Genomic DNA, 18,415 nt, shown 5'->3' with positions numbered 1-18,415 from the left:
ATTGCTAACAAGGTTGTTTTCTTAATCTCTCGGATATAGCAGCTAGCTAGATCCAACACGTTTGCTCCATCCAGGTGAGTGCGCCGACTGTAAATGTTTCACCTGGAGGCCGGTGACGTCGACGCGCAACATCTCCGGAAAAAGGAAACTTGGGATCCATGATAATCTTACTCCAAATTCAGACAAGTTAATGGCTCCTCTTTCGATTTAACCACGTATTCATTCATGACTGGTGTTCGTTAAACCGTTGCTGCTTATGTTAAAAGCTGACTTGTTCAATTAATATCACCAATGTCTGCCTCCGCTGTGTTCGTGTTGGATCTGAAAGGAAAGGTAAGGAAAGTTCTCGTGCAATGTGAAGATGGTGACATAGATAGGGACAAAGGTTTCATATTTGTGTTATGCCGTCGCGCACTATTTCTGACCTCGAAAAGTAGTTGTAGTTTAATTTGTATGCTCCAAAGTTAGGTCTTTGTCAACGCAGCTACTATGCTGTCCGTCTTTAAACAAATTGTTCAACGTCATTTCCATTGATTTGTCAGCCATTGTCCGCAACCTGTTTCCGTAAACACTATTGAAACGCGATCCCACATTTGAAGCTTAAGTAAAGTCTAACTGGGCTCTTTATATTTAATGCCTTGTATAACATTGATAAGTGTCAGTCGTTTCATTTGTTGCAATATAATAATCGTGGGCGATTTTTTTTATTAAGGGGACCTCCCTGTAAAATTGACAGTTAGCATGTAATTCTGCATTATGTGCCATTGTCTTTTAAGATAAAACACTTGATCTAAAAACTGGAGAGGACAAAATATGAGCCATATGAATAATGTTCCTTAGCAGAAAAAAATACGGTATATTAAGGAGAATGAAGTAGGGCTCAGAGTGCAGTGTTCTAGGTATCCCAGTTGTTATGAGAGCGTTTGAATTTACAGAGGATTGAGTGCTTGTGTGAAAGAATGACTACAGTTGCGCGTGTAGGTAAATACACAGCTCGGTCTCATTGGCCTTGGGCGCTGCATTCCAATGCATAAATATAACTAACGTCTCTAACGTGCCAGTCATCACCTGTTGATAGCACCTAACCCGCTTGACACCAGATCATTATTCATGCCTGTGTCAAACTCCCGTTTCCATTTTGCCGTTAGCTTCCAGCCGCCTTTCCGTCCTCCTCGCATTTCAGGTGCTGATCTGTCGTAACTACAAAGGGGATGTGGACATGTCGGAGATCGACCACTTCCTGCCACTTATGATGCAGCAGGAGGAAGAGGGGCTTCTCTGTCCAGTTCTGACCCATGGAAGCGTTCATTTCCTCTGGATAAAGCACAGCAACCTCTACTGTATCCTTTCTTTCTGCCCTTGGATTACTTAAATTTAATGTCTCCTTATGTTGTTTATAACTATGTTGCTCCCTAGCGTAGAAGTTTGAATGGTACCCCCACTGCCAATAAAGTTTATCATTCATATCTGAAGAATGTTGGATAAATATGTACCACATTTATCATGTTGAAGCTATAATACTCATATAAGAGGATCCAGAATGGGAAGCCTTGTTTGTGTTTGTCTTGCGATAAATGAGTAAAACAAAGCCGAAGATAGTTATATGGTCACAGTCATTTACACACACACAGAAACAACTGCTCTCAAAATATGGACACAAAAAGCTAATTTTACATTTTCTTTGGGTCCATGTACACTTTAAGTAATGTAATGCCTATTATATAAAAACAACCTTCCTTTCCAATGACTGACTTACCATAAGCATATAATGGACCTCTGTAAATATATAAACAAAGTCCTGTGTTAAAAATAGACACGTATGACAGGTAATATAATACTTAAATAATGCAGCCTTCATATAGTAACTCATGTGGAACATCCACACAGCTTTTGCGTAATGAACTCCTCACCGACCGTGTCCTTGTGTCTAACTAATTTTGAATTATTCTCTGACGTGCTGATCCAGTTGTTACAATTTGACTGGGACAGAACATAGTGTTGCAAGTAATGAATAAGTGGCCATAGTTCCCAACTGCTGTTATCTCCCAAAGAAAAAAGTAAAGTACATTTTTTCTTTGTGGGTAAGAGGGTGGGGATAAGACTGGGAAATGAATGTGCACCTTAACCGGACTCCAAATCAGTGGTGGCCACAACCAATAAGAACTCAAATGCTTGCCTTGTGTATGCTTTCCTGTATAAAATAGTGGAGGTAAGACATTTTCTTCTCTTTCATAATTGTATGTCACAGTTGCAGAAATGCAGGTATTGATCATGTGAATGCGTGGGCAAAGCTCATGTTAATTCATGATTTCCAGGCACTGAAAATCATGCTTTTTAAATCTGTTGTATAATTTTGCGCCCTCTTTATCTGTCAGCGCTATGGCTGATATACAGAATGTCTCAGTAGCTTCCAGTGCGTTGTTGTAGCATCAGTCCGTAGTCATTGTATGCTTCCAGTCCAGCATTTCTCTGCTTTGGTCCTCTGGTTAAATGACCACCATTGAGCTTGGCCAACAGTGAATACTTAATCAAACCTGAGCTGAAGACACTTTGGTTTGGGGACTTGTGGACCTTACTGTTAACTTTATGAGTGACAGAGATGTGGTTTGTGAAGTTCCATTAATAAGGGTGAGAGTGAGCAAGACATCTTTGGAAGTGGTACACAGTGGTTTTAAATTATTGTATTTTTAATATTTTCTTTGTGTGTGTGTGTGTGTGTGTGTGCATCTGTGTTGCGTACGTACGTGATGGTCAGGTGTTCACAGGGTACTTTAAGGAGTTAGAGGAGGAGAGCATTCAGGACAACTTTGTGGTGGTGTATGAGCTGCTGGATGAGCTGATGGACTTTGGCTTCCCCCAGACCACTGACAGCAAGATTCTTCAGGAGTGAGACACAAATATATACACATGCACATACACCTACATATACACAAACAAACACATACACATACACCTACATAGACACATACACATACACCTACATATATACAAGCATACACATACGCATACACCTACATATACACAAGCATACTGTACACAACTACACAAGCACAGATGCTCCTCTTAGCACATATCAATACTTTTAATTTTGATTAATGCATGCACATTGCACTGGACACAGAGAGTTGTTCTGTTTGTTTCAGATACATAACCCAAGAAGGCAACAAGCTGGAAGTGACCAAGACCAAAGTACCCACTACAGTCACAAATGCTGTCTCATGGAGGTCTGAAGGCATCAAATACAAGAAGAATGAGGTTTTCATCGATGTCATTGAGTCCATTAATGTCTTGGTGAGTGACTGGATCAATAGGGTTACAGACTGAAGCTGTCGTGTAGCAACCTCGATGTCAAATATTCTGGGGTCATCTATGGGGAATTATGTAGGAGCCATTTTCTGAAAGTTGCATGCTATTCATTAGCATCTTCAAGCAGATAAATGATTCTAAAGTAAATATGAATGCTGCTTTAGGTACACTTGTGAAAGTTGTGTACATTAATGGTGTGTGAGAGTGCATGTTTAGGAGGTCCGTGCACGGATAATTGACGGGATTTCTCGCGAACAGGTGAATGCGAATGGGAGTGTGATGAGCAGTGACATCGTAGGGAGCATCAAGCTGAAGACCATGCTGTCTGGAATGCCCGAGCTGCGACTAGGCCTGAACGACCGCGTGCTGTTCGCCCTCACCGGCCGTACGCATCACCGCTCGTCTCTCCATTCATCATGTGCTCCCCATTGCCCTGTTTCATTGGCTGAATGACATTAGTGAACCCCCTCCCCACCCTGGTCTTTGCACTTATGTATGGTAGTGTGTTGAAGGGGCGATGGTTGGTGGTGAAATGTCTGACCTTCTCACTCTCTTTGTTGACGGGGTGTGTGTTCAGGGGACAAAGGGAAGACCGTGACGATGGAGGACGTGAAGTTCCACCAGTGTGTGCGCCTGTCCCGCTTCGAGAACGACCGCACCATCTCCTTCATCCCCCCCGATGGGGAGTCCGAGCTCATGTCCTACCGCATCAACACCCACGTGAGGCGGCTCTCCCTTTTCTCACTCATATGTGCTGGCATCCCGCGGTGCCTGGGTTCGTTTCTCGGTCTTACCTGATTCGCCGGTGTGGTGCCCTTCTCTCCCCCCCTCCCCCCCCTCCCACCCCAGGTGAAGCCTCTGATCTGGATTGAGTCGGTCATCGAGAAGTTCTCTCACAGCAGAGTGGAAATCATGGTGAAAGTAAGGACTCTGCTCTTGCCTTTATTCCAGTTATATTAGTCTCATTAAAGCATGCTAACATTAGGATACCGAGCGCTGTGGTTAATCAATACCTGGCCCTTATTTAACCCCTAATTATACTTTTTCTACCCAAAGTTAGTTTGGTAAATCATTTTTAGTGAGTGCTGAACTTTCCAAACTGTATGTGAAGAAAAAAAATCTCCCTTTTAATTTTTAGTCAAAAGCACAGTTAAGGACAAATATGAATTTGTTCCCATCCCATTTTTCTAGACTGATTTTTTCTTTATTGTCAGCCATAACTGCTCTTTACATGTATTCTTTTAAAGCGTGGCTAGGCTCCAGGGTGGAGTAAGTCACACCCGTCTCATGTTCCCACAAAACCCTTTCCACTGGGATCACAGTTTGCACCTTTTTTTTTTTTTTTACCTCTTCCAGGCAAAGGGGCAGTTCAAAAAACAGTCTGTGGCTAATAATGTGGAAGTGAGAGTGCCGGTCCCAAGTGATGCTGACTCCCCCAAATTCAAAACCAGCACGGGACATGCCAAGTATGTTCCGGAGAAGAACCTGGTGGTGTGGACCATCAAGTCCTTCCCCGTAAGTGCATCTTCATTTCAGCACAGAATGAATTTTAATTACATTACCTGTGAAAAACAGGTTTACTTTTTTCAAAGAAATCACAGTGAAATGTTTTATTTATTGTTGTCATCGTTGAGGTCTGACAAATCTGGGTTGGGACAGTTAAATTATATGTAATTCCAGTGTAGGCTGTGAGTAGAAATGTGACCTCTGGGCCACTCTCTCTCTGCATTTCTTTAATGTAAAGTATATTTTCATGTGACTCAATCTTTTTTCACCCTGAGTTTGTATTCTTACTTTCTCAGTCTCTCCCTTCCTTGTTTCAGGCATTTTCCTGTTTCTTATGGTATAAAGGCTTGACAATCTGTGCTCATATTCTACCTGTTCATCTCTTTCTAGGGGGGAAAGGAGTTCCTGATGCGTGCCCATTTTGGGCTCCCCAGCGTGGAGAAGGATGAAATGGAGGGCAAGCCACCAATCACTGTCAATTTTGAGATCCCTTATTTTACAGTTTCTGGGATACAGGCATGTGTCTGGACTTTACTCTTTTGTATTCTGATGAATCCAGCAGTTTGGCTTTGATGAAGCGTGTTATGATTTATCTAAGTCTGGCTAGTGCGCAGCAACAATGAAAAGGGATTCTGAGTGATGCAGATCCTATCCTGTCATTCAGGTCTTTGATTTTAATGCAATCTTATTTACAGCTATTTGCTATTTGTGGGATTGACCCCACTGTTTTTCTCTCTTGCTCTCTCTCTCTCTGCACTGCTGTGGTTAGGTTCGATATATGAAGATTATTGAGAAGAGTGGCTACCAGGCCCTGCCCTGGGTGAGGTACATCACACAGAGTGGAGGTATGACTGCACTTTGCACATGCCCGTGTAGACCACAACTGATGTCAGTAAACATGCTTTCTCTGTACTGACTGTGGTGTATATTATGAACCCTACTGTATATATCCGCACGTCTGAATGGAATTTGAGCATGCTGAACGAAGCATAAATGACAGGAACTGTAGTGTACTTTAGCAGTGAATTCTATTGATTTTTAGAAACAATTACTCTGGTTTTCATTTTTTTTATTTCTTTATTTATTTGACAGGGACAATACACATTGATCAACATCACTATTCTGTGATGTAAATGTGCCAGATTTAGCCAGATCGCAAATTTCCATCTGTTAGATCACCAATTTCCATCTGTCTGTTATTCTTTGCTTGACAGTGTTATCCTTTGCTAGAGAGGTTCAGGACATCATTGTTAGCTCATAAATACCTCTGTCCCCTTTTCTGATTTATTTTAGATTACCAACTACGGACTAACGCTTAGTCTGCTGGTCACTCCTGGATCCCTGTGCATACACAAGTGCAGGGGAGGTCACAGAGCAATGATCAAGAATCCTGCCTCTACACACCCTTACACAAGTCTTGAAGCTTGAGGCTGGGTAATAGCTTGGCGCTGTTTTGTCTAGATTATGCTACCCTTTCAAATTGCAATTACTCCATGAACCAAAATGAATTTGTAGATAATAAACAGAGTATGCTCCAGATTTTAATTACTTGTGGAATGATCTCTGACCTTTGTGCTGTTTTTTGTGATAGTTATTGGATTGTTTTGTGTGTTATAACTGAGTTGGTTGATTATATTTGTTTTAAATATTATTTTTTAAAAGTTTGCTTTAAATGAACTTGAAACTACTTAGTTTTGTTACAATTTAATGGATGCAATGGCAAAATGCAAAATGATTTTGTGCCACTTATTTTGTGTTTTCAATTAAAGGAATGCACTTGCAGCTGTGTGTCAGAGGAAACCCTCTATTTCTTGTGTGCATTAGAACTAAGAGTACTGGTTGCAGGTACTGCTTTACTGTGCCGTAATGTTTCTGTACTGTGATGTGTAGTACCATTGTCCAATCTGTGCCAAGATCACTTAGCTTACTTGCGTAAATAGCAACTAATGTTTGCTTATTACTTGTATTTCCTTTTCAGAGACAGTTGCTGGGCACTGCTTATGCATTTTTGTTTAAAACTGAACGTTGGCGTGGTTACCCTCAAGATAACCGTATGCTTTTCCCTCGCTTGTCCCTGCTACAAGACAGCTGGAGCTAATTAAACAATTTGGACCTGCTTGACTATCTTCTACATGGTGGTTTCCACTTGTGAATGTTGCCATAGTGATCCTCAAAAACAAAGAGAGAGCTCCACCCTATTGTTTGACTTAATACAACATTTGTTTGTTGATATGTTAATAATAGACCCAAACATAATTTATGATAATATCTTCTGTACAAAACGATGTTCGGTCATTACCTTAGCTGCAGGAAATGAGCAAGGACATGATATAAGGGTATGTGTCCTAATAATCTTGATTTCTTACTTCACAGTCCCCATGTTGGATGGCTAATGCTGGAGTATGCGGAAAATGCTAATTTATTTTACTAACAGAATGTGACACCTTCCCACTTTCTTTACTGGGTGCTGTCTATCATTAATGATGTTTGTCACCCTGCTCATCTTGCTCTTCACCATCCTGGAGGCCAATAATATTATGGTAGAATCCCTACTGTCTGGTTGACCTGAGCCTGGGCAGTCTAGACATTGGGAACACTGCTGTGGATTTTAATTGCGCTGCCTAATGCCTTGAAGCACTGGGACTGTTGGACATGTCAGACTGGATAAGTTCTTTTCAAAAAAGTCCCGCACAAGAAACACACCGTATATATATTTTTTTTTTATTTAAATCAATGGATAGAGGCAGTGTTCATTTAAAAAAACTTAATTTGATTCATACGTATTTTTTGACACGGGGCCTAATGCACCCGTGTTGAAAAAATCTGGAGCGTACAATGTAACTTACCTCTTGTGGAAGCATACTTTTCTCTCTCATTAAATATTATCACACACTCTATACAGGCTAAAGAGAGGCGTGACACTCATGTTGCAGCCTAATTCCTGCTGGCCAGTCTTTATTTCGGTGAGCTTTGTTGTCATGACCAACATTAATATTTTAAAAACATACAAATATAACACAAAGCTCAGTAGCTGCAATAACATCTACTCCCCGACATGCAAAATTGAAAATAGAGCTACAGCCGGAAGCCTTGTAAACAATTCCCCTTCGTACTGAAATGACGTTACAAGACAGGATTGGCTGGGAAATGTTTGAACTTTGCACTTTGCCACTGGGTCATTGTACCACGTGCTTGTCCATAGTTTGTGGAAGCTAGACGAGTACAGCAGCGTGGAGCTTGTCTGGATTCGCATAGGCTTATCGAAGATAAAATTTCAAATATTAAAACATTTCTATGTGTGGTTCTGTAAGCCTTATGCATAAGAAGGACAATGTCTAGGAAACCTGAGCTTAAAATAAATCAGAAATTCGCGGAGAAATATGAGAAATATCGACAGAAAGAAGAATTACAGAAACGTAAGTGTGTAGTGCAGCGTGTTAGCTTGTAAGCTAACTATTAAATGGAGCCCTGTCGGTCTCTGATTTTATTGTGTTAGTCTGTCCCTGAACAGTGTAAATTGCATAATCTCTTTTAGTTCATAGCGACTTGATATCAAGGTTGCCTAAGTAGTTGTATAGTAGCTTAACTATGTTGACGAAAATAATCCCCGCAGCTGACGTTAGATGCAACACTTTTTTTAAATAAAAAAAAAAAAAATCATCATCGATTATCCACAACGACTCACAACGATTTACTTATAATCCGTTAATACAGCTCATTTACTGAACCATTCGTCGCTGAAAGTAAGCTATTGGAACTCCACATGGGAATCAAATCTATGAGTTACAAGAGGACTGCACTTACGAGTATACTACACTGTCGCTTTTGTAATACATTTGTTAGATTCAATGCAGATTTGCAAGTGTTTTTTTTCTGACGAACATTTGTGAAAGAAAATCATAGCGTCCATTTCTACCGTGTGTCTATCTTTCTGTGATAGTGAAAGACCGCTATGGAGATGAAGTTGGTGACAGTGAATCGGACTCGGAGTCAGATGAGGACAGCGAAGTGGTAAGTCCAAGTTGCGTCTAATAATTGAGTAGTGCACAATTAACGTGCCACTTCGCAAACAATGTACCGATCTTATATGCTAAATTTTATATAACAGTATTTTTAACGATGTTTTTCTTTTGTAGTTTTTCCACAGTGAAAGCGTGTATAGTTGAATATTGTGTGCCAGCGTTTGGGTTCACCTGCAAGTCACTGCATGCCTCTGATTCCTTATGCTTGCCAGGAGCTGGACCCCAGACTTGAGAGGGACTTTTACAGAACACTTTCATTACTAAAGAAGAAGGACCCCAAGATCTACCAGCAGGATGCCAAATTTTACACTGCTCAAGGTTCGTTGTTGAATTTAGTTCTCTTGGTGTAATTGGGCTAAATTGTGCGATCAAGTACAACAATGCTTCATTCTGGGAAATGCATTCTTGCCTTTATGGCAAACTAAGGTTTGAACCCTCTTTAATGTATGATGTAAAACTATGACAGGACCTTTCTACAAGTACTTCTATAAGTTGTGGGGAAATGTGTTTACCCACCAGAAAAATGTGTTTTACCACTGAGGTGAAGAGTGACCAGGAGTCACTCTTCATCTCAGTGGGAAAAGGGGTCTTTCTAAACTTCTGTCCTTTGAAATATACCTCTGTAGAGTCTTCAGGTGACAGTGATGATCAGCCCTCCACTTCAAAAAAGCAGGAGAAGCCCATGTTTCTGAAAGACTACGAGCGGAAGGTCATTCTGGAGAAGGGCGGGTGAGTGGCACCAATGCCTATCAATGCCTCTGAGTGAATCTGTGTGTTGATGTGCTGTATGTCAGTGGCTCTCAGTGAATGTGTGTGTTGATGTGCTGTCTGTCAGTGCATCTCAGTGAATTGGTCTTTTCCCCCAAAAATTACCAGCGGCGTTCACTGGGCTATGTCTTCATGTTTTTGTTGGCAGTAAATATGAAGATGATGATGATGAGAGTGACGAAGAGGTGGCCAAGAGGATGGAGGTACATTGAGCAGAGTGCTGATTTTGATTAGGATTTAGTATGTAATACCGTGTATGAGAGCCACACCACAAGTGTATACCACAAAGAAGTCCTCACTGGGGAAGACCCCGGGAAGTAAAGGGGTTTTCTTCATTATGACACCGTTTTGTTCTTTGTACTTCCTTTGCAGAGAGATGCTTCCCCCAGCTACATGCAGGAGCAGAGGGAGCTGAAAGAGAGGTATGGTGCAGGGCTGAATCTGTTCCTGTCCTGTTTTATGGTATTATAAAGGCACTCGTGGCATCCAGACAGTACACAGTATAACCTTCCTTTCACTGGCCACCTGCCTCTCTGGCGTCTCCTCTTCTCTTTCTCTCTGTCTTTCAGCTTCCAGAAGTTTGTTCAGGACAGTGATGAGGAGGGCAGCGAGGAAGATGGGGGCTCACAGCTGCTGACGAGACGGATGAAAACGCAGGAGGAGAAGGTGAGAGAGAGAACAGGAAGCGTGTGCCACTTCCAAACATAAATATACAATGCTTGCATAAATGACATCTAAATGAAACGCCGGGTTATTTAGAGAAGTGGAACTTTTACAAATGCGGCATGTGACAGGATGGCTTTTTGCCTGCAGCTCTCTTTGTGAACAGAAGAGGGCTCTCCTGAATCGCAGAGCTGTGTGGAAGCGTACAGCTGCGGGTGCGTTCGGTTTTCAGGTACTGAACGGCTGTCTGTGTGTGTCTGTCTGCCAGGATAAGGAGGAAGTGGATTACATGGAGTGGCTGAAAGGCCAGGCGGAGCTGGAGGGAGCGGAGGAGGTGCAGGACATGGTGAGCGTGCCGCGTGTGTGGAGGACAGGTTAGCGTCTGCATGCTTTGGGCCACCGAGCTGACTGACTGACTGCTGGGCTGTGTGTGTGAGACAGACGTATCTGAGGGAATACTGGAACGACCCCCAGCTGGACGAGAGGGAGAGGTTCCTCAGGGACTACGTCCTCAACAAGGGATACCTGGACGAGGATGAGGAGGACAGGTGAGCCAGGAACAGAGAGGCACTCTCTGTCTCTCACCCCGAACGTGCACCCTCCGCTACACCCAGACACAGAAAAAAAACCAGTGCACGTGACATCAGCTGCCAACACTGAAGCACCAAAGCTGGTGTAAACACTCAGGGGACTGAAACCAGTGTGTGTGTTTATGGAGTGTCACAGATGATTGTTTGATTGTGTGGTGCCTCCAGGATCCCCAGTTATGATGAAATAGTACAGGATGAGGTTGAGGACTCAGAGGAGGAGGGGGAGTCTTTCTTGGAGCGGCAAGAGGACTTTGAGAGGCACTACAATTTCCGCTTTGAGGAACCAGATGGCAGTCAGGTGAGCCTGTGTGTGAGAGCCTGCGTGAGAGCCTGCGTGTGAGCCTGTGTGCGTGAGACTGTGTTTGTGAGAGCCTGTGTGCGTGTGAGACTGTGTTTGTGAGAGCCTGTGTGAGCGTGAGCCTGTGTGTATTTTTTATTTATTTTTTTATTTAATAAAAATTTTTTTTTTTTGCTGAAACATGACTGTACTTTATCCTCCCAGATCAAGACATACCCACGTACCATCGCAACCTCCGTGCGTAGCAAAGACGAGCGGAGGAAGCAAAAAAGGGAGGAAGTACAGGAGAGAAAGAGAAAGGTACGAATTTCTAACACTGTCACTGGCCTGTGTAGACCTTGCACTCCCCACTGTGCTGTCCTGCCCAGTGCTGTCCTGCCCTCTCTCTCCTGGCCGCCCTGTCACCGCCCGGCTCCTCCGAGGCTCACTCTGTGTCTCTCTCTCTCTCTCTCTCTCTCTCTCTCTCTCTCTCTTCCTCTCTCTCTCTCGCTCGTCCGTGCCCCCCCGCAGGAGAAGGAGCAGAAGCAGGCGCAGCTGAAGCAGCTGAAGAACCTGAAGCGCAAGGAGATCATGGAGAAGCTGCGCAAGCTGCAGGACCTGACGGGCAACAAGCAGCTGGCCTTCGGAGAGGGGGACCTGCAGGGGGACTTCGACCCCCAGCAGCACGAGCAGCTCATGCAGGTGTGTGCTGAAACGGTAGACACCGTGAGCCTGATAGCGGTGGGGTCATTATACTGGCAGTAGTTTATATGAGACGTCTTCAGTATTTTATACATTGGTGCTATATATACACATTATGAGATGGTCACTGTGTCACAAAAACTGAATATTCTTTCCAGGCAGGCGTTAACAATTTATATATACATACAGTGAGCTCCACAGTGATTTGGCTATGTACTCCACAATTTTAGATTTGTAATCTAACAATCCACATGTGGTTTAAGTGCAGATTTTTTTTATTAAAGGGTATTTTTTAAATACATTTTGGTTTCACGATGTAGAAATTACAGCACTTTTTATACATAGCCCCCACATTTCATACCTAGAAGTAGCTAAAAGAGCCTGTAGAGTTCTGCAAAATGGTCTTGTGGGCAGATGAGACTAAGAAGTGCGAAGTGCAGAGCCAAAAAAAAAAAACAGCCCAAGATCCAAAGCACCTTCCCTCATCTGTGAAACATGGTGGTGAGGGTGTTATGGTTTGGACATGCTTGGCTGCAGAGGATATGGCTCACTTGCCCTCAGTGATGATGTAACTGCTGATAAGAGCAACAGAATGAATTCAGAAGTGTACAGAAGCATCTTATCTGCTCAAGTTCAAGCAAATGTCTCCATACTCATTGGAAGGCACTGTACCCTAGAGGAAGACAATAATCTCAGACATACTTCTAAAGCAGTAAAGGAGTTTTTCCCAAGCCAAAGACAGCTAAATTCTTGACTCGCCAAGTCATTCACTCCACCTGAATCCCACTGAACGTTTCGTGTACATTTCATATGCTAAAGAGAACTTAAAGCAACTAGCCCCCAAAACAAGCAGGAGCCGAAGCAGTCAATTGCATGCAAAGGAGATGCGACGATGTGCGAAACATGACTCATTTACGTAACATTAATTTGTCCCATACATTATGGTGCCCTGCACTGGGGGCTATCTATAAAAAAGTGCTGTAATTTCTACACGGTGAAACCATGAGTCTAAAAATACCCTTCGATAAAAGCTGAGACTGTGCACTTTAACCACATATGAATTGTTTGATTACTAATCTGAAGGTGTGGAGTACAGAGTTGAATCAAGAAAAATCTTGATAGCTTTGCTATGGGAAATGACTCAAACACAGCAGACCTGATAAGTGAGCTTGGGAACGCCTGAGGGTACACTGCAAGGTCAGAGGGCTGGATGGAGTTGTCCAGTGGAATGAACGGTAAACTTGCTTGCTTGAGTGCAGTAGAGGGTTTGTAGAGGTCTGGGTATAGTGTGCTAGTACAATGCATTATTTGTTTGGCCGGGCTCGGTGCCCAAATCTCATGTATCACAGTGGCAGCGTTCCCTTGGTCTCAACTGCCCTTGTCCTTCTCTGTCACGCTGCAGAAGTTCTTTGGGGATGAGTACTACGGGCAGGAGGAGGAGGAGAAGCCCCAGTTTGATGACGAGGAGGAGGATTTGGATGGTACGTTCACTGTAGACGCAGACAGGAAAGTGTCAGGCAGGTTTAAAGCACTGGCCCCTGGTGAAGGCTGAGAGAGCACGCAGCGGGTAGGTCCGGCACGTTTGAATTTTTCTTGCCATGTTTCAATAAAGGCTTTCAAATTTACCATCGAGAGTGCCTTGGACCCCTACCAGTTTGCCTGTTTAAAAAAAAAAAAAAAAATCAATTTGACTGGCAAACTGAATCCTTTTTGATAGGTGTCTGGAGAATTAAAACAAAGATGTACAGTATGTGTATACATTGTTTTGGTTCCAGATTTAAATTTTTTTATTTTTTATTATTTGTGTGAGCTGTGTGTGGCAACCTTCTGACTTTCTCTCAGGACAGTGGAACTGGGACACATGGACAGGGGAGGGTGATGAGGGTGAAGAGGAGGAAGGAGAGGAAGAAGAGTACGAGAGCCACCAGCCCAACTGTGAAGATCCTGACTTCATTGTAAGATTCATTTAATTTTGTAGGCTTTTTGGCTTTTTGTTAGGAGGTAGGTGAGCCATCTGGGTTATTGTTCAGTTTTGTCTGAATTTAGACTTAGCTGCACTGAGGGAAGAGCGCATTCTGGTCTTTAGTAAGTTTAAAATGGTTTTATAACAAGCTTTCTGTTGGCTACAGTGAAGCAGTGAGAGAATTTGACACAGGGTTGGATGGTCTTATTAGATCACTGTGAAAGACTTGGCCTTTCACCTCCACAGATGGATGCAGACTATGACCCCAGTCAGCAGCCCACCTCGTCCAAAAAGAAGAAGAAAAGGGAGAAGGAGGAGAGGAGGAAGAAGATGAGGAAGGAGGATGCCCCTCTAATGGGGAAGAAGAGGAAGAAGTCTCACTTTACAGAGGTCATCTCTCAGAGCAAGCCCGTCTTTGATCCCCGTGAGTTACATTGTGTAATAGTGTCATCATTGGTTCCTGTATAGAGTTCCTAACGGTAGTCCAGTTTTACCTGTCTTTGATCCCCGTGAGTTACATTGTGTAAGAGTGTCATCATTGGTTCCTGTATAGAGTTCCTAACGGTAGTCCAGTTTTACCTGACTTTGATCCCTGTGAGTTACATTGCATAATAGTGTCATCATTGGTTCCTGTATAGAGTTCCTAACGGTAGTCAGTTTACCTGACTGACCGAGACATTTCATAATAGTGTCAAATTTTCATGCTATTTTGGACCAATTAAAGTGTGTGTCAGCCCGTAGCTTTTTTGAGGCAGTAGACCGTGAAACGATACCAGACGCTGTCAGCGAATCGATGTGCAGTTTATAAACCTGCGGTTTGTGAAGGTCTGCTGTGCCGAGATGACAAAAGCCTTCGGTTTCCTTTATCCTCTATGGCCAGGCCACCAGATGGCGCTAACCAAACTGCAGACAACTTAGGTTACTGTTTGGAGATCAGAGAGAATCAACAGTTGGGCAATGTAATGATTCATCCAGCTTAGATATGGCTCATTTTTTCCACCAAACCAGAGATGCTGTTTTTGACTCTATTTCATTCATACTGCAGTATGAATGAAAATCACTCCTATTGATTTTTTTTCAGTCCTTTATCAGCATTTGGTCTCTCTGCCCAAGACCGTATCTGTTCACAAACTGGGTAAACGTGTGTGTTTCCCCAGCCTCGCTTCATTAGTCTGCTGATAACAAAGGCGACAGCGGCCCGCGAAATGGCAGAGGTGGTGCACGGTATGCTCGAACAACGCCAGTCAGTTGTGCTAACGGGCTGTGGAAACTGCACTGGTGCTGCTGTTTGAGTTCAGGGCGTGTCCACGCGCCGTGTGTGTTCAGCGGTTTAAGGGTGGATGTCTTGCAGAGGAGAAGAGCTTCGAGCAGTACCTGGACGAGTACTACAGGCTGGACTACGAGGACATCATCGACGACCTGCCCTGCAGGTTCCGGTACAGGCCGGTCCTGCCCAACGACTTCGGCCTGTCCACGGAGGAGGTGAGGGACAACAAACGGTGGCGTCGCCGTGGTTGTCGCGGAGACGGTGCTGCTGGCACGGGCGGGTCCTCCTGCCCCACAGCACCGTTGTGTCTGTGTGACTGGTATTTATTTATTTAGTCAGATTCACTGTTATTGACGTTATTGAGGCGTATAGATGACCCGGGGGGTGTGGGGGTGTTTGTCCCCTGGGGGGGGCTCTTGAGTCCAGCGCTGATGAGCTGAAGTATAGTCTGACCTGGTATTGTTGCCCCCTGGGGCAGCTCTGACCAGGGCGTGATTACTGTAATCTTCTCTCTGAGTTGGCGGGGACGGGTGCGGGGGCGGGGAACGGCACTGTGGTCTCATGACCTGGAACTGAGCCAGCTACGCCCGTGGGCACCTCTGCATCAACTGCATTTTTTTTTAAGGGGCATTACATTGTAGCTACACTAAGCTTCTGGGCCCAGTAGGGTGGAGGGGGGGGGGTGCGTTATGATGCTTCGTGTGCTTGACCCTGGTGTCCTTCCCTCTTGCGCCCCCCCCACCCCCCACAATCCTCTGCAGATCTTGGGAGCGGACGAGAAGGAGCTGAATCGCTGGTGCTCGCTGAGGAAGACGTGCATGTTCAGGTAACCACGGCGACACGTCTCTGTAATTCTGACTGTTATGCTTGGGATCTTTTTTTTTTTTTACAGCTCAGTTCTGTCCTGGCTCAACGCCGTGGTTTTGCAGTGGCCTGCAGTGTTCAACTGTATCTCTTATGTGCCTGTATTGTACCTTCATTAGGCCTACCTTGCTTTTGAAAAGTAGTACATGGGCCTATAAGTAAAATGGTGCATTACTATGAATTTAATGATGGAGAAGATGAAATATGTTTATTGTAGCAAAGCCGTTAAAACTGGAAAGAAAGCTTGAGCGCATTACAAATTGAAATGTAATTATGCCACAGAGCACTCAAAATGAAATAACAGTAGCCTGTTGTCAGGAAAAATAACTGATTGTTTTTTAAAACTGAAAGTGCGAGTGAAAAAGCGTATACAAGCCATAACGTACTGCAGTGTAGGCTGCAGTCCTTTCCTTGGGTGAGTTAGAACAGGAAACGGTGTTACTTATTAGGATGGCCAAGTTGGTCAAATTAGCAAATAAACATTGTGCAAATGCTTGACAATGATATTTATGGCATAGAAGTGGAAACCAAATAATGGCAAATGTGCCGACCGCGGGTGAGCAGTCATTTGGCATCAGACCGCAGGTTGTTGACACCTCTGCGGTGTCAGGATGTAGCGGCTACCGTTACAGCCCTATAATCTGTAATGTGGAAGGGATGTCTAAAAAAGACCTTGTTCTGACTTCCCCCCCCTTCTTCTCTCTTTTTCTGCAGATCTGAGAAGGAGGAAATGAGTGACCTTAAGAACTACAAGATTAAGGCGGCTAATGAGAAGAGGAAGAAGGAGATTCTCAACTCCCTCTATGCAGGGTGAGTGCTGATCTGGGGAGAGCCTGGCTCTGTGTTCCTGTCGGTATATATAATCAGGGAAATTAGTAGCCTATGGGAAAACCTGACATTTTAATGAAGTGGAATACCTTGCTTGGCACCATGAAAAAGGCAAGGTGATTTGTGCTGAAAATGAAGTTTTTGAAAATGTTATTGAAGTGTAGGTTCTTGGCATGTTGTTTTCTGGTGATTTGTTTAAATTTACTTAATTTTTTGAATATCTCATTTGTTTCCCATTTGAGAATTTTAGACTTTTTTTTTGGCTACTAAAGAAACAGGCCTGTGTTCACAAACACAAGAGAGCAATGTACCATTGTATTTGTCTCTCTTTCTGCGGGGGTGGCATTGTCCAGCTGGCTGGTTTTAACAGTCACTGGTTTGATTTGCAACAAAAGCATGCAGTTGAGTGGTGATGCGTTAATTAAAATGAACCACCTTGAAAACGCACCTGTTGATACTGAAAAAACAGTTCATGCCCCATCATAAATTTGAGACTTCTCAACCTTTTAAAAGAAACAAACAAAATTTTGAAATGGGGACTAAATAAAAGCTGTTATTCGTGTACTCTGTGCATTTGAGTTCAGGCTTTGGTTTCCAGTGGAGGTTCCCCTGAAAAGGAGCTCCTTAGTACTGAATGGCTGACTGCTGTTTGCTTCACAGAGAGGGAGAAGAAGAAGAAGAAGCTGTGGCCAAGAACAAAGTCGGGAAGAAGAGGAGAGACCGATTGAAGAGGAAGGAAGGACAGAGGGAGGAGAAGGACACGGAGGTGGCAGACCCGGGGGTGGTTGCGGACTCTGTGGAGGGCAAGCTGATCGCGTCCCTGCAAGATGCCGGGGGTGAGGGAGAGGAGGCCGAGGAGTTCTTGGTCCCGAGGAAGAAGCTGAAGGAGAGCACGGAGGCCGCCGAAGAGGTGGAAGGCGTCCGACCCAAAGAAAGCGCCAAGTGGCCCAAGAAGAGACGCAGGCACCTGGGAGGACGCCTGCTGTCGGGGTCCTTCAGGGTGAAGATGGGCGGCCGGGAGTTCAGCGGACACAGACTGAAGGCCTACGGGCTCAATCCCAAACGGCTGCGTCACAGGCAGCTCGGCCGGCAAAAGAGGAAAGAGCAGGAGAGGAGGGAGAAAGGGAAGGCCAAAAACTGAGACGGGGAGGGGGGGCATCGGCGTCGCTCTTAAAGTTGAGGTTTTTTCACTTCAAAATGGCCAACTGAATAACTTTTTTTTTAAAGAACAGAAATTTGTTTGCTCTGTAAGCTTCTGTCTATATTGGGTGAATTTTAAGTGTTTTATATTTAATCTGAAAAAGCTTGTGGTCTAATTTATTGGAACATTGGGGACCTTTGCTGTTGCTTTGAACAACAATTTTAAGCAGAATGTGACTTGCTGTTCTGTCAAAATGATAATATAATAACAGCTCACACAGTGGTATTTTCTGTTTTCTTTTTGCTTGAGGAACGTTGTTTGTTTTTATTGATCTTTTTACTAGCCATTTATAAAGTTCCACCGATGTTAGGAAGGAATGTATGTATGTCCCTTTGCATGTCTTATACCAGTTACAAACCCCCCCCTCCCAACAAAAAAAAATATATATCCACCTAATAGGAAGTTACTACAGCTGCATATTTTTTGGTACTTACTCAGAAATGAGATTGTACAGTTAC

The 18,415-nt window shown here is 43.8% G+C and overlaps 2 protein-coding genes and 1 non-coding gene across 3 annotated transcripts; all 3 read left to right on the top strand.

Annotated features, from left to right (window-relative positions):
- Nucleotides 1–6,594, top strand: ap1m2 (adaptor related protein complex 1 subunit mu 2). Its single transcript, XM_064323971.1, has 12 exons — nt 1–333; nt 1,184–1,340; nt 2,142–2,209; nt 2,756–2,886; nt 3,144–3,291; nt 3,565–3,691; nt 3,884–4,026; nt 4,156–4,227; nt 4,663–4,821; nt 5,203–5,328; nt 5,582–5,657; nt 6,106–6,594. The coding sequence occupies exons 1-12, from the start codon at nt 292–294 to the stop codon at nt 6,129–6,131; spliced, it is 1,275 nt and encodes a 424-aa protein (XP_064180041.1). The 5' UTR covers nt 1–291; the 3' UTR covers nt 6,132–6,594.
- A 1,398-nt stretch (nt 6,595–7,992) lies between these two features.
- Nucleotides 7,993–18,176, top strand: kri1 (KRI1 homolog). The gene is made up of 19 exons (XM_064323970.1): nt 7,993–8,228; nt 8,753–8,823; nt 9,047–9,152; nt 9,461–9,563; nt 9,751–9,805; nt 9,975–10,024; nt 10,172–10,268; nt 10,534–10,611; nt 10,707–10,813; nt 11,021–11,153; nt 11,358–11,453; nt 11,664–11,834; nt 13,237–13,315; nt 13,677–13,789; nt 14,044–14,221; nt 15,149–15,279; nt 15,826–15,890; nt 16,643–16,738; nt 17,417–18,176. The coding sequence occupies exons 1-19, from the start codon at nt 8,144–8,146 to the stop codon at nt 17,895–17,897; spliced, it is 2,295 nt and encodes a 764-aa protein (XP_064180040.1). The 5' UTR covers nt 7,993–8,143; the 3' UTR covers nt 17,898–18,176.
- LOC135249577 (Z30 small nucleolar RNA) lies at nt 15,489–15,584 on the top strand. The gene has a single exon (XR_010328734.1). It is a non-coding gene; the product is annotated as a Z30 small nucleolar RNA (small nucleolar RNA).
- Nucleotides 18,177–18,415: the final 239 nt, after the last annotated feature.

Source organism: Anguilla rostrata, chromosome 2 (assembly GCF_018555375.3).
Source record: "Anguilla rostrata isolate EN2019 chromosome 2, ASM1855537v3, whole genome shotgun sequence".
NCBI lineage: Eukaryota > Metazoa > Chordata > Actinopteri > Anguilliformes > Anguillidae > Anguilla > Anguilla rostrata.
This window is presented reverse-complemented; position numbering and strand designations above follow the sequence as displayed.

Bases quoted from the DNA above. Each gene is read 5' to 3' on its own strand.
- kri1 (XM_064323970.1), top strand. From the start codon at position 8,144: ATGTCTAGGAAACCTGAGCTTAAAATAAATCAGAAATTCGCGGAGAAA. The intron at 10,269-10,533 runs GTGAGAGAGAGA...TCTGTCTGCCAG, and splicing joins TGAAAACGCAGGAGGAGAAG to GATAAGGAGGAAGTGGATTA. The intron at 16,739-17,416 runs GTGAGTGCTGAT...TTTGCTTCACAG, and splicing joins CTCAACTCCCTCTATGCAGG to AGAGGGAGAAGAAGAAGAAG.
- ap1m2 (XM_064323971.1), top strand. From the start codon at position 292: ATGTCTGCCTCCGCTGTGTTCGTGTTGGATCTGAAAGGAAAG. The intron at 334-1,183 runs GTAAGGAAAGTT...CTCGCATTTCAG, and splicing joins TGTTGGATCTGAAAGGAAAG to GTGCTGATCTGTCGTAACTA. The intron at 1,341-2,141 runs GTATCCTTTCTT...ACTCCAAATCAG, and splicing joins AAAGCACAGCAACCTCTACT to TGGTGGCCACAACCAATAAG.